Genomic DNA, 13,102 nt, shown 5'->3' on the forward strand with positions numbered 1-13,102 from the left:
AGACCAACATGGCTACCAAGTTAACCCTCTTGGGTTTTTGAGTAAAAAGGAGCCAAATCCTCTTCTGGCAGCTTTTGTATCTAGTCTTCTGTTTCCTTTGCTTTCCTTACAGATACCTAAAACAGAAGCATTTTGAATTGGATTGAATATTTATCAAAGTAAATTAAATGTTTCAGTTTTCCATTTGGAATATTTTTGTAATGATTTGGTTGGAATAGAATTGTTTTGTTTTTTTGGTTCACCAATTGAAGGAAAAATCAAGTAATTGCAGTCTTTTGCCTGGGTGCAACACATATAAGCATGCTACCTAAATTCCACCTTCAGTTCTGAGTACAGAGGGACTAACTAAAGACAGAATTTGCCCTGTTAATCTGTGTGCTCTCTCAGTTCATGACCACTAGGAACTAAAAATACAAGGTTATGATAAACTTAATAAAAGCAAAGGCTCCGGGCTCCTTTGCAGGGAAAACCTTTCCTTTGTAAGAGACTGCCATTCTCAGTGTCAGTCCTGTAAAAAAAAATGGAATGGGTTTTACATTTAAGCCTTCATATAAGGCCTAATTCAGCCCTCTCATTAACTTCAGCTGGAAGACCCTTATTTAATGGTCAGAGGTGGACATTAAAGAAGTTGGGTCAGACCCTCAGCTGACATAAATTGCTAGAGTTGTGAAATTCACTCCAGTCAGGCAGTCTGTTTGCTTGGCTGGGTCTCAGTTGCCCCAGTGTGTAATAGGGGGATAATAATACCTACCAAACAAAGGATTTCCATTTGTAATGTGTTCTGTGAAATGTTAGTCATGTGTGTAAGGTGAAAAGCTGAAAGACATGGTGGGAATCCAAAGATTATGTGCCTAATTCTGATGCCTTTTACATCAATATAAATCCATTAATGGAATTAATCCTGATTTCTACCAATTCAAATTATATCAGAATTCAGCCTTTTATTGGATGCAGACTTTTCTTTTTCCACAGGTACCACCCTGTGGCCTTATCCTGGCAAGCTGCTCAATACTGAGCCTTATAGCATCACTAAATCCTCATGCATATTGATAAAACTGTAGCTACAAAGCTTCTGCCAATGTGCACAAAGGTCCCAAAGTGTCATTGCCTAGACCACCACATACTCCTCTCTGAGATGGGGAGAGACTGGAGACCTCATGTCCTTTTGTCCTGAATTTAGTTAAACTGACCTTGATGTCACAGTACCATATGCTGGTCCTTTGGCTGCAACACTTAATGCTTTCGAATTTGGCAAAATGCCTGGTTTGTTCCAGTTACGGTTCAGATTCCCATACCCTCTGTGCAGCTTCTTTTTAGCATTTGCACTTCCAGCCTGATCACCAGTGCTTAGCAACATATCTCCGTGTCAAGTAGTCCTTTGCTTTGATTTTCATTTCCGTCACTCAAGCAATAGAAATTTGTTCTCTCTGCCTAGGTTACTGGATACGACAGTGCTAGAAATTAAAGTTAATTCCGATTTAGGACTAACATGAACAATTACATAATAAATATTGCTAGGCTTCCTAGTTTGTGTGTGTATATATATACATATGTGTGTGTATATATATATATATTGTATATAAAATAATAAATGCGAGAGGCAAAGATGATATATCTTTTATTGGACCAACTATGTAGTTGGAAAAAAGTTAGACAAGATTTTGAATGTAAAATGTTCTTTGTCAGACCTCCACATCCTTACTCTACCATAACATGGAAACTATCGAAATCTGACACTTAAAATGAAAAATCCAGAGGCTTTTTGTAGAAAGTCTTTCATTCAAAAGCTTGTCTAACTTCATGCCAACTTCTTGGTCCAATAAAATATGTCATTCTAAGAAATCCTTGCCTCCCACATAATTTCTGGATTATCACTGCTACAACATCACACTACACTACCATAAAATAATAAAGCCATTTTTGGACACTATCTATACATTTCAGCTAGCAATTTTTCACATGAGGTATACGCATGGATATTGTGACTCACTGGTACAAATTTTATAGCTCTGTGGACACGGGATATTAATCTACAAAAAAAAAATCAAACAGTACATTTCTACAATTTCACTGTCATTTGCATGGGCGGTCATATCTTTTGTAAATATACGAGCTTGCCTTTGAGTAATATCTTGTCTTCTTAAAGGCTAATGAGTAGTACTGTAGAGGAACAAAGTTAAAATATATTTAATTGCCCACTGTTCTAAAAGAAATATTTACAGGTTCAGGACATGTTTTCTATTGACCTGATTGCTTTTGCAAACTTGCAAACCTTTTGGCAGATGGGAGATGTGTGGATGCCATAGTGTCTCCTGTAGGACAACTATGAAAGCTATTGACCAACTAAGTGTGCTTCACGCTGCTATGGAGCACCAACATTTAACTGCATTCCCATCTCCAGGGACAGTGGTTAACACAACCTATTTTAATGTGATTAGAAGTTATGCTAGCTAACAGTTCATGCCTACCATTCATAGGATGCTTTTGAATAGACATAGTAATGGAAGCCCATTCAACCCAGCAGCACAGTTTCTGAAGGAGCCCCCTAGCTGGAGGAGGAGCTGAGAAGAAGCGCCAACCAGCCATTAGGGCTTCAGGTTAACTTATTTCTTTGGGGTTGGAAGGTTACAATCCTGCCTCCAGTCCCTCAGGTTCCTGCCTACAGGAGGAAGGATCACAAGATAAATCTTCAGTGTTGACAAGAGTACAGTATGGTCCTCATTTCCATTTTAAGAAAGAGTATGGGTTATGTTTTTAGATACACATTAGAAAATTATGGATGTGTTTTGCAAAGTGATTTTTCCCTTCAGACTAACAGTGCCTCTTGTTTCCAAGGAGTTAACAAAAGAGAAAGTAGGCAATTAACTGAACTTAGAATGTGCAGTGGACAGAGTCACTGTTTGGTGAGAAAAAAGCAAACAAGCTCTTAATACCTTTCAAAGCTAAATGATGTGTAGAAGACAACTGTTTCTACAATCTAACACCTTCACCGTTAGCATTGTTAAGGACAGACTTCAACACTTGTCAGGAAACACATCCATGGTGGCACAGTGAATGTAAAACTGTATTAGAAGAAAGAGTGAAATTCACAGTTTATTTCAATTGACTAATGCCCCATTGAAAAATAATCTGATTGAAATCATTACATGTAATAGCATTGTTGAATCATAGATTTTTCCTTTGGTGCCTCATTTCCTCAAAAGAAAGGTGTAATCATTCTTCAACCTTTAAAATTACATCTATCTTTTATATTACTCTATAAAATAGTAAGTGGTTGAATGGTTAAAAGAGCCCATGCAGTGTTTTATATTCTAGCTTTAAAATGTGCTTTGGTAATACATAAATAAATAAATATGTAAATAAATAGCAAAACCGTAATAAACCATAGTTGCTAACAAATGGATTCTAAATTATTTTCAGCCTAAATACTAAAGTGGTCGTTTGGGACCAATATTTTTTAAATAATGTTGTGTTTTAAGGTATAGCAGAGGAGGCACTATCAATCTCTGTGTATTTAAATGTCAGCTGCTGTTTTGCTTTGTAACTACCTATGGAATTTCCTCATCAACTGAGGATGTAAAAGGTTGTCAAGATTTTTTTTAAGTTTTAAAAAAAGTGGAAACTGTTAAATTACATATATGGCCCAAATCTGCCCTTAGTTCAAACCATGCAACTCAAGGACACAATTTGGTCCATACTATGATCAGACAATTATGCTAAAAAACTGTAAGTGATTATGTGCAATAGTATCTATCTTTGAAATTGTAACTTTCCTTGAATAAAACTCTGCAGCCTCCCCTTCTGTTTTGCTACTGCTCTTGAAGTATGTTATCAATTATTCCTTGGAGACAGTCACATTTTAAAGTTCAGCCATTTTCCTTTTGTGGTTACATTTCTTTTTTGTAGTGGTGTTCTCTGCAGGTTGCAGAGATGGAATGCATTGTAGAGTAGGCCACTGAAACTTTTTTTATACACCCTCTCTTCCGCCTCAGAGGTCACCCACTTCTGTCCATTGTGGTCACTCCACTAAGCAAGGACTGGCTAGAAAGTTTTTGTGAAATAACCTTTCAGAGTACCCTTAGGCTTGACAGATTTTCTATTAGTAAAATGGAGAAGGGATAGAGGAAATCTTTAGTTTCTCATTAATGTCCTGCTGCAGGAAACGTGGAGCCTTGTACTACATTTGTAGTTGAAGTTTAGGAAGCTTAGCATAGGGTAGTTTTACAAACAAGCTGGCACTAGAATGGGCTGCTAGTCCTCCATCATCTGGAAGGCTCCACTTGCATGCTGTTTAACACATTTTAAAATGGTGAATGGGGAATTAAGGATGTTGCTTTGGCTGCTAGGTGAGATGTGGGTTGAGTACATATTATGAAGTTCCTGGAAATACATTAATCTGCTAAGTCACTTGGGTCTGATAGCTCTAAGCAAGCTGCTGATTGTGTAGAGTCTCCTGTGTGCATGCTACTAAACATATTCAGTAATATCAGAGCCAGTTCTGCCACCAAGGCTTGTCTACATGGGGAATTTGGGGCTCAGCAAGCTAGGTTATAAATTTACAGAATTTACAATGCACCAAACTGCTTCAAACTGTTCCCATGCAAATGCTCTTATTTTACACTAAGTGGAAGTGATGTAAGCTATGGTACACACAGGCAGCATACATGCATTCAAACCATCTGGGAGAATTCTCCTAGGTTTGTTTTTCTGGTAGAAAATCTTACCCAGAACTGTGTGTACAGGCATTCAAATGCTGAGGCCCTGAAGAGTGGAGATTTTGCAGTGCTGACACTATGCAATCAGGGGAGGGCCTTGTGTGCACATCTCAGCATGCTCTGCACAGGATTTATAGCACATCAGCTACTTCACAGTAACTGCCCATAAAGCTTGCTCTTAAAGTATAAATAGATGTCATTTTTGTTATGGCATCAGCTGTGCTGGGATGTGTCTGAGCACAGCTGATCAGCAGAAGCAGACATCACCATAGCTTCTGTGGCACATGGTTGCTTGTCTGCCACTCCTGGAGCTTCAGGTGCCTGATCCTGAGGGAAAATGGCCCATGGGTTCCTCCACCTGAAGACATATGACCCAGGAATCCCCCTGCAGGGGATCTAACCCAGGTCATGCATCCCCCAGGTGTTTTCCGCTTGCAGATGCACGTCCTGGGTTGGGGCAGGGCAGTGTGAACATGCACTTACACATGTCTGTAGGAGCGTGCAATATGTGCCCTCCCCTATAAGAACCAGTCTGTGACTAGATTTATTTGTGTGACTATTTGTGGGCAATTAGAGCATAACAAGAGGCAAGGATGCCTGTTTGCTACCTTTGCACCCCATTTTTTATGGTGGCACAAGGGCGCAATGGATGAACTTACTGCACAGTGGATGAAGAGGACTGTGTTACTGTGCTTTAGCTAAACATCCTTGGGTAGACGAGTTCCCAGAAACAAAACAATTTTCTGAAAAAGTGAAAGATGAAAAATTGAAGGGAAAGTATGTATTATTAAAGTCAGAAAGTGAGATTATCCCTGAAGTACTGGTCATTAAATTCAGAGGAAGAAAATCATCTCAGAAGCATAAGGTCACTCATAAACTGTTCCTGAAGCCCTGCTTTCAGTCTCTCTTTCCTCTAGAGCTGATCTCCTGTGGGACATATCCTCTGCCCTCGTACCAGCAGTGCCAAAAATTCAGCACAGAGGACAGAAGAACTAAGTTAGAGAGACTTGCAAAGTGGCTCAGGACAAGACTGTGGTTTTAAGAGGGTTTTACTCTAGCCAGATAACAGCTTAAGGTTTTCCCTTCATTTCAGAGAAAATAAGCTGATTCTTCTGTCCTACTTTAGCAGTCTCTCTCTACTGCCCTGGTAGCTACAGGCATTAATACCACTGATATGCAAGCCCTAGTAGAAGATGGAGCCTTGGAACCCTGACACTTTGATTAAAGGCTTAAGCCCTGAGAGAGTATCAGTGGGCAACAGCTGTTTTAAGGGAAGGGGACAGAAATGAACAGTGACTCATTCTTTGGAGGGGAGGAGGAGAAATGAGTGTACATGCAAGTGCCTTTTCCATCTCGTTGTCTCATGACAGTTTTTCTTCAAATGCTTTTTAGGTCAGCCCTTTGTAGGGCCCTGATGCTTGAGAGTCAGTAGCTGTAAATGCTTGCCTCCTGATGGGTCAAGCTTGTCTACTACAGTATCAGACTGGACACATTCAAGAATCTTGGGGAACATTGATTGTGACTTTATGCCTCCCTGTAACGCTGTAACCATCATGGTGATTAGATGGCTCATCTCCTGCTTTGAAGACTTTCCTCACTGCATGTCACAAATGCTTTTGGGAGAGTCTCAACAGGAACTGTATTCTATATATGTAAATTTGTAAATGATTATACAAGTTAGAAATGGCAAAGGCTCGTGCCTGTGGAAAATGTTGCAGAAAAGTAGTCTCTCTAGAATGGAGGTTGCAACTAGATTCCATGTTAGCGCTCTTGTAACATTTACAAAATTATAACATTTATATTTACAAAATAACTTGTTAGGGAAATTGCCTGATTTTCTATGAAGAAAAAAGAGAAGGCAAGGCAAGGCTTGAAGAATTTATCCAAACATCATTTTGTCCTCTGAGTTCCTGAACATGAAATGTAGACTCTTCTGCATTGCTTGTGTCCATTTATAGTTCAATTATAATGGGAGCTATTGAAGATCAAGCACTTTTGAAAACCAGACCATTTAATTTAAGTACCTAACTATGAATTTTGGAGTCCACCTTTAGGCATGCATTTTTTAAATCTTGTGCCTTTTTAATACTTTTTACGAAGACTCGTAGTTACAGTAGACTGTACTCTACATGTGTGTTATTAAAAGTTACTGAGGATGATGATTATCTCATTAAGTGTTTGAACAAAGAAGAGTTTATTGGGGGCATTATTTGTTAACTTCTTAAATGTATTAATTCGGTGAACTATCCATTACATTTTTTTTAAACTTGTCTTTGTTTACCTGTATGGGGAGAGAAATGAGAGCTACCTTATTTCAAAATTATAATAATAATAAAAACCTCTAAGTGGCTGTGGTTACTGTATATCACTTCATTTTCAACTATTAGCCCTTATTACAAGTACCAAGCCAAGAGAAATGGGCAAATGAGTTCACATACAAAAATTAAAAAATCACCAACTCCCCCAAAACTCTTTCATTTCTAGAGCAGGCCCTTTTATGCTAGAAATCTAGCATTTTTTATCATAATTTTCCACAATTCTCTGCATATCTGTTTTATGACTAAGATTAGAACTGAAGTGCCAAAGTAACTCAATAGTTTTCAACACAATACAATACAATACAACATCACTCCAATACTAATGTTTTTTGTGCTTTTCCAGGCTAAACAAGAGGAGGAGATGCTGGCAGTCTTTGGATGGCAGTCTTCCATCCAAATGATTGGGGATGACCTAGATGGGTCAAAAATGCAGGGATTAGCTAGAAAGGTCAAAAATGAAAAGATAAATTGTCAGCATCAGATTCACTGTATGGGCACATGCCTTTGAAAGGCTACTTGTATGAGGTTAATGGGTCAGTTTTGCAGACTCAAAGGTCCTGATCCTTCTCTCATTGCCATCTTACAACTCTGTAAACTCACTGACTCCAGTGACTGATTTATATTGGAGTAACTGAAATCAGAAGCCATCCCAAGTGGTTCAGGATGCTTAGTATAAGTATCCCAACTTTCAGATATTTATTTAAATGGAATGCGTTTGATATTTGTCCATTGTTACCTGTTTGCCAGTAGGGGATATTTGGTTAGAATATTGATGATATTCTTCATCTTGTTTTTATCAATCTCTGTATTTATTGCCATGCTAGGGTGATCCAGGTTTGCCCGGTGCAGTTGGAGAAAGGGGAACACCTGGACTTAAGGTTAGTGTACAAAACTGATTAAAATTAAAGCACAGAAGCACAACTGAATGGCTCTGTCATGCTTTGGCTTGGTTTATTTCATGATTTTTTTTTAATGATCTTCCTACATACAGTGATCAGTGCTGTAAAGAAGTTTTCCATATTTCACTGTAAAGAAGTATATTTTTCCATGGCATGCATACAATTCCAGCCAGCATCACTGATACATGGATATGCACTGCAAGCCATATGTTCAAGTGTTTGGAAATTTGGATCTCTTGTCCTAGGCCTTTATTTATGCTCCTGACATGTATTTCAGACTTTTTTTCAAGGATCACTGTGCTCAATTATTTGATAAGCTTCAAGATTAAAACTTGTGATCTGATCCTGCTCTTTTAGAAGTTAGCAGAAAACTCCAGTGAAGGCAAAGTTGGGCCAGTAGTCATTATAGCAAAAACAAGCGTATTTTTTTAAACAATGTTTTTCTGTGTGTCCAACATGTTTGGATTGGTGGCCTCTCAGAAAGGGTAACACCACGGTCTAATCCCTTCATCTGTATGAGAGTGTCTCTGGGTGCTCACTCAGCTGATTTTACCATCACATTGACAGTGACAGACAGCTGGGGCAGACTTCAGAATTTGTTGTGTTGCTTCCTGTCCATCACGAAAAAGAACAAGCCATGTGGGGGTATAGCCTTTTCTCACTTTATCCACTGTGAAAGCCAAATGATGGCAGTTAATGTTTAATTCGTATTCACAGCAGTATTCATGGAGTTGCCTAGCGACCATCTGCCATCCAAAGGGATAGAGTGGTTGAAAATGCAGTGATGAGTTGTCAGGGTCAGATTCAGCATATGAATGTATATAGGCCTTTGAACTGTCCTCTTGAGCCCATTGTAATTTTTAAAAGTACTGGCTATAAACTGTCCTTTTATTTTGCACTTTGGGAACACGGAAGGCTCTTTACTCTGTCCTACATTACGAATCTGGTCAAGGTGCTTTAAAGGTTTTCCTTTCTTCACAATTGTCCTCCAGATCCACTGTTCACCCTCAAGAATTCTTGTTTATTTTTTCCCTCTCCTTCAGCAAGGAGGAGAGCTGTGTACATTTTCTTTTGGTTTCTCTTTATCCTGGTGATTTTCTTTATAGAGACATGACCCTAATTTTTACCCTCTGTGTAAGCCAGAGTAAGAAACCAAAAGAATTACCAGTCTTTTAACTGTGGATGGCACTGCAAGTATAATGTTGGGTAGCTCATCAGAATTTTATTTTGAATCATTCATGACATGGCTTCTTCTCTGGAATAATCCACATTATTAAATAAAATACAGCTGCTCTACAGTGCCTTGTACTGAATACATTGTCTGATGTCTCATGACCCTTCTGTTTAGCCATGTAATGACTCACTCTGAGCATTGGATATGTTAATAAAATCAAGATTTCTTTCTTCTGACTCCTTTGATCAGGGTGATCCAGGAGAACGCGGAGAAAAGGTGAGGCATATTTCACTTTCCTGTGTTTGTCTTGTTTTGAAGAATTATCCTCACTGCTGATGCTGATCTGTCAGCGACCATCTGCTGACTGTGTCAGAAGTTAGTAACTAGAATTAAGTCACTAAACTCTCAAGACTGCGGACCCCGTTACACAATCCTGACTTATACAAAGTAGGACCTGCTTAGACAAGTAATTCTGTGGAATCCAATGAGACTGCATATTCTACATGTTTGCTAACACATGCAAGGAGTGTGGAGTTAAGCTCTGTCTCTACAAACAATATTGAAAGAAGATGTGCCTATTCTGAATACATGGAAAATCAACTCTTTTCATAATTTGTCTTGGGATTCTGCTTGTCTGTGAGTAGTCATTCATTACAGAAGTGTCAGGTTGCATGGTGATACCTGTCTAGATTTCTGATGATAGATGCCCAATGATAGATGCCCAGTTCTCAGAGGGGCAGAGGCAGGGCCCAGTTCTCTGCTGCTTAGCACCGTATTATTGTGTGGGTCATGTTAGGTAAAGCTGAGAGAATCTGATTCTCTTCTCACTTGCAAGGGGAGTCAGTGAGGAGTTATCTCAATGAAATCAGCTGTTACAACTGAGTAAAGTAGAAGCAGCGACAGAGTAGGAGCCATGGGCTCGATTTTGTCCCATCAGGACAGAACTTCAGTGGTAGTCCTCATGTGAAAAAGTGCTTCTTAACATGAGTAAGGTTTGTACTTGAAGCAGTATAATGTGTGGCGCTAATCAAGGAGGAAGATACTTCCTAATGTGAGGAAGAGATGCATAGTATGATCTTCTATAAATAAAAAGAGCCATGGTTTCTATAAATAGAAAGAGCCATGGTGGCCGCTCTTTGGGGGGAGCCATTTGCTTGTCATAAGTTTTCACTCACATTTTGCATCTGCAATTGAATTATAGCTCCAGATCAGCTTAAGTCTATTTGATTGTAGATGTAAATAGAGCTTGTACCCACAATTCATTTTCTGTATACTCAAAATCACAAATGAAAATCACACTTGCAAATTGGGAAGACACATATAGAGTACTTTTGAAAACTTACCCCAAAATGTAAACATCACAATCAGCACTTTTTTCCTATCTGATTGTCACGTTAGTTAAATTTCAATTATGATCATGCAGTTGGTCCAGTAAAAGATATCACCCTAAGAAATGCTTGACTCTCTTTAGATTTCAAGACATATGAAAAATTTCAGTAATCGTGTATTCGTTTATTTGGCACACAAATTAATACCAGTCATTTTTGACATTTCATGTATTGTCCGTTATTTTTGCCCATTATATTTCATCATGATCATGTCTTAGCTTTCTTAAAAAGTGCCATGATAAAACCAGTGCCTAAGCCATGATATAAAATGTTTAATATACCTGGAAAAAAATTCCTTTTTGGCTCTGGGGAATATTTTTGTGCTTCACCAGGCCTTTAATTAAAATTTTGCTAGATATAATTACCCACTATGATCATGTTTAGGGCGTATGGAATAGCCTGTCTATTATAATGAAGCTCTCTGGCTAAGTGGAATTTTGTATCAAATTTGGGGTGGACTATTAAATTAAAACTTTCTCTTAGAAAGATTAGATGTTTTTCTAACTTAAGGGGACCATCCCAATATAACATCCCATTTATTATGCAGATTTATTACACTGCCTTGAGGAGTTATAGCCATTTTATGAGTGGGGAGCAATTGATTTGCCTTGAATGTCTAGACATCTCAAACAGCTGTAACCCTGTATTTCTATTCTCCTGCCACTAGATTTTAGTAACTGCCATAAAAGTCAGTGATTCAAAATCAGACTACAAAAAAGTGCTCTTAGGGGAACACTAGGAGCCCAATTCTTGGCTGCTACAGACCTCATGGGGAGGGTTGGGGGCCAGTCCATCCCCTGTGAATAAAATTTAGTGCAATCTCACAGCTGCCAAAAACAAAACCTGGCTGCATTTCCTTAAAGGTCTATTTTGGATTGTCAGATCACACGGTGGGCATACGTATTTTGACCTTCTTAACATTTCCTGATTCTGGGGCAATGAGGCAAGTAGCTGAGAGCCGGTAGCATAATGAAGGGGAAGCAACCAGGGCACCAGCTCTGGGTACTGACCTTGAGGGTGGAGCACAAAAATGGCAGCAGCTGTGCTGCCAGGTAGGCCACCGCAGTGCCACAGCTGGTGATGCTGTCATGTGTGCTGCTACCACCCAGTGCTTTCAGGCATCCAATTATGCCTCTACCTCTAGCCATTTATGAAGTAACTCCAACCAGGTATGGAAGCAGGTGGAGTGGGAGGGCAGGAACACATGAAAAGTTAAAAGCAATGAAAATTGCTCAGCGAATACTATATAAATGAGAGTTATCTATTGCTTGCACAGTATTCTGTGTATTTGGTCATTGCCCACTATTCCACTCTGGGCCGTTTACAGATAATATTTATCAATGCTTTTTGTATAATGAAAAATATTTTTAAAAAATGATTCTCTCTTGTTTCTTGCTATTCTGTAGAAGTCTTTGAGCCTGGTTCTCATTTACAGTAAGGCCCTTCTCAAGTACTGTTGCTTTAATGCAGATAAATGAGTATAAATAAGGGTCAACCTCTTTGCATATGGGTAATACTTTTAAAGCATCTCTGGGAAGAAAAGTTAACTTGAAATAAGGAACTTTTCTGCTAGCTGGTGCTGGAGTATTAGCTGGACGTCTTCTCTTTTAATAATAATAAATAGTACTTAGCATTTTCACATAGGCATGGACAGTTTTGGCAGATCATTCTGTATTTTATTGAAGTTTTGCTAGCTTGTGACTGATTCATGGGGAAATACTTGAAATTCAAAGAGCATATCATGAATCACTTCAAAATCCTAATAAAATATATTGGAAGTTAGTAGCTGCTAACTTTCTTTGATCAGATGGGTCTCGGTCAATGTCTCTCTGGTGAAACACATGTATTGGCTGTTTCTGTGCTGAATCATCATAAAATCAGTTCTTCATTGCTGGGCCAAAATGAACTGGAGAAGTCTGTAGACTAAACTGACAAAAAGATGAAGTGATGTGACAGCTTGTGTTTTCTCAAGGAACTATGAAGGACTTTATAGCTTTGCAGAGTCTTTCCTATCACTGAACACACATAACAATAGTAAAAGTTGTACTTCAGGCAACCTAAATGAAATATATGGTACCATGTTTTCTCCTTCTGTGGATTTTAGTTGAATGAATACTCAATTAGTTTGTTACTTCACAGACCTAAATATGTTTTTAGTCATGCTATATATACACCAGCTAATTAATTAAAGCTGTTAGCTTGGCAATGCTGTTTGAGAATTGCTACATGTCTGGATGCTGTCTTCTTGCATAAACATTATTTTTTTACTTGTAGGGTGATGCTGGAGAAAATGGACCCAAAGGTGCCATGGGTGAAAAGGTAAATTTATTAATGACTAGGGATGAAAGGATGTCCTTAAGAAATGAAAGAGGGGTGTGACCAAAAGGAAAATACACAAAGAGAGCTTTTACAAAGTTGGGTGATTTTACTTTAACCTAGCCTCACAAATATGAGGGAAAAAAATGGTCTCTGAATATATACTAGAGTTGTTATAGCATGGAATCCATCAGCAAACTTTATTAAGCTCTATTCTGTAGAAGAATGTGTCATGCAAAAAGTTGTGTCACAAGCTATCAAACTACTGTTGTTCCATCCGGCTAGTAAATGG

General features: G+C 38.6%; 1 protein-coding gene across 1 annotated transcript in view; it reads left to right on the forward strand.

Moving 5' to 3' along the window:
• Positions 1-13,102, forward strand: part of LOC106737487 (collagen alpha-1(XXV) chain) — a 255,493-nt gene that overhangs the window by 153,310 nt on the left and 89,081 nt on the right. Inside the window, exons 12-14 of the mRNA XM_059722126.1 lie at positions 7,858-7,911; positions 9,356-9,382; positions 12,769-12,813. Coding sequence (XP_059578109.1) covers positions 7,858-7,911; positions 9,356-9,382; positions 12,769-12,813 — 126 coding nt within the window. The remainder of the gene's footprint in view (positions 1-7,857; positions 7,912-9,355; positions 9,383-12,768; positions 12,814-13,102) is intronic.

The sequence above is a fragment of the Alligator mississippiensis genome, chromosome 2, assembly GCF_030867095.1.
Source record: "Alligator mississippiensis isolate rAllMis1 chromosome 2, rAllMis1, whole genome shotgun sequence".
In the NCBI taxonomy this organism is placed as follows: domain Eukaryota; kingdom Metazoa; phylum Chordata; order Crocodylia; family Alligatoridae; genus Alligator; species Alligator mississippiensis.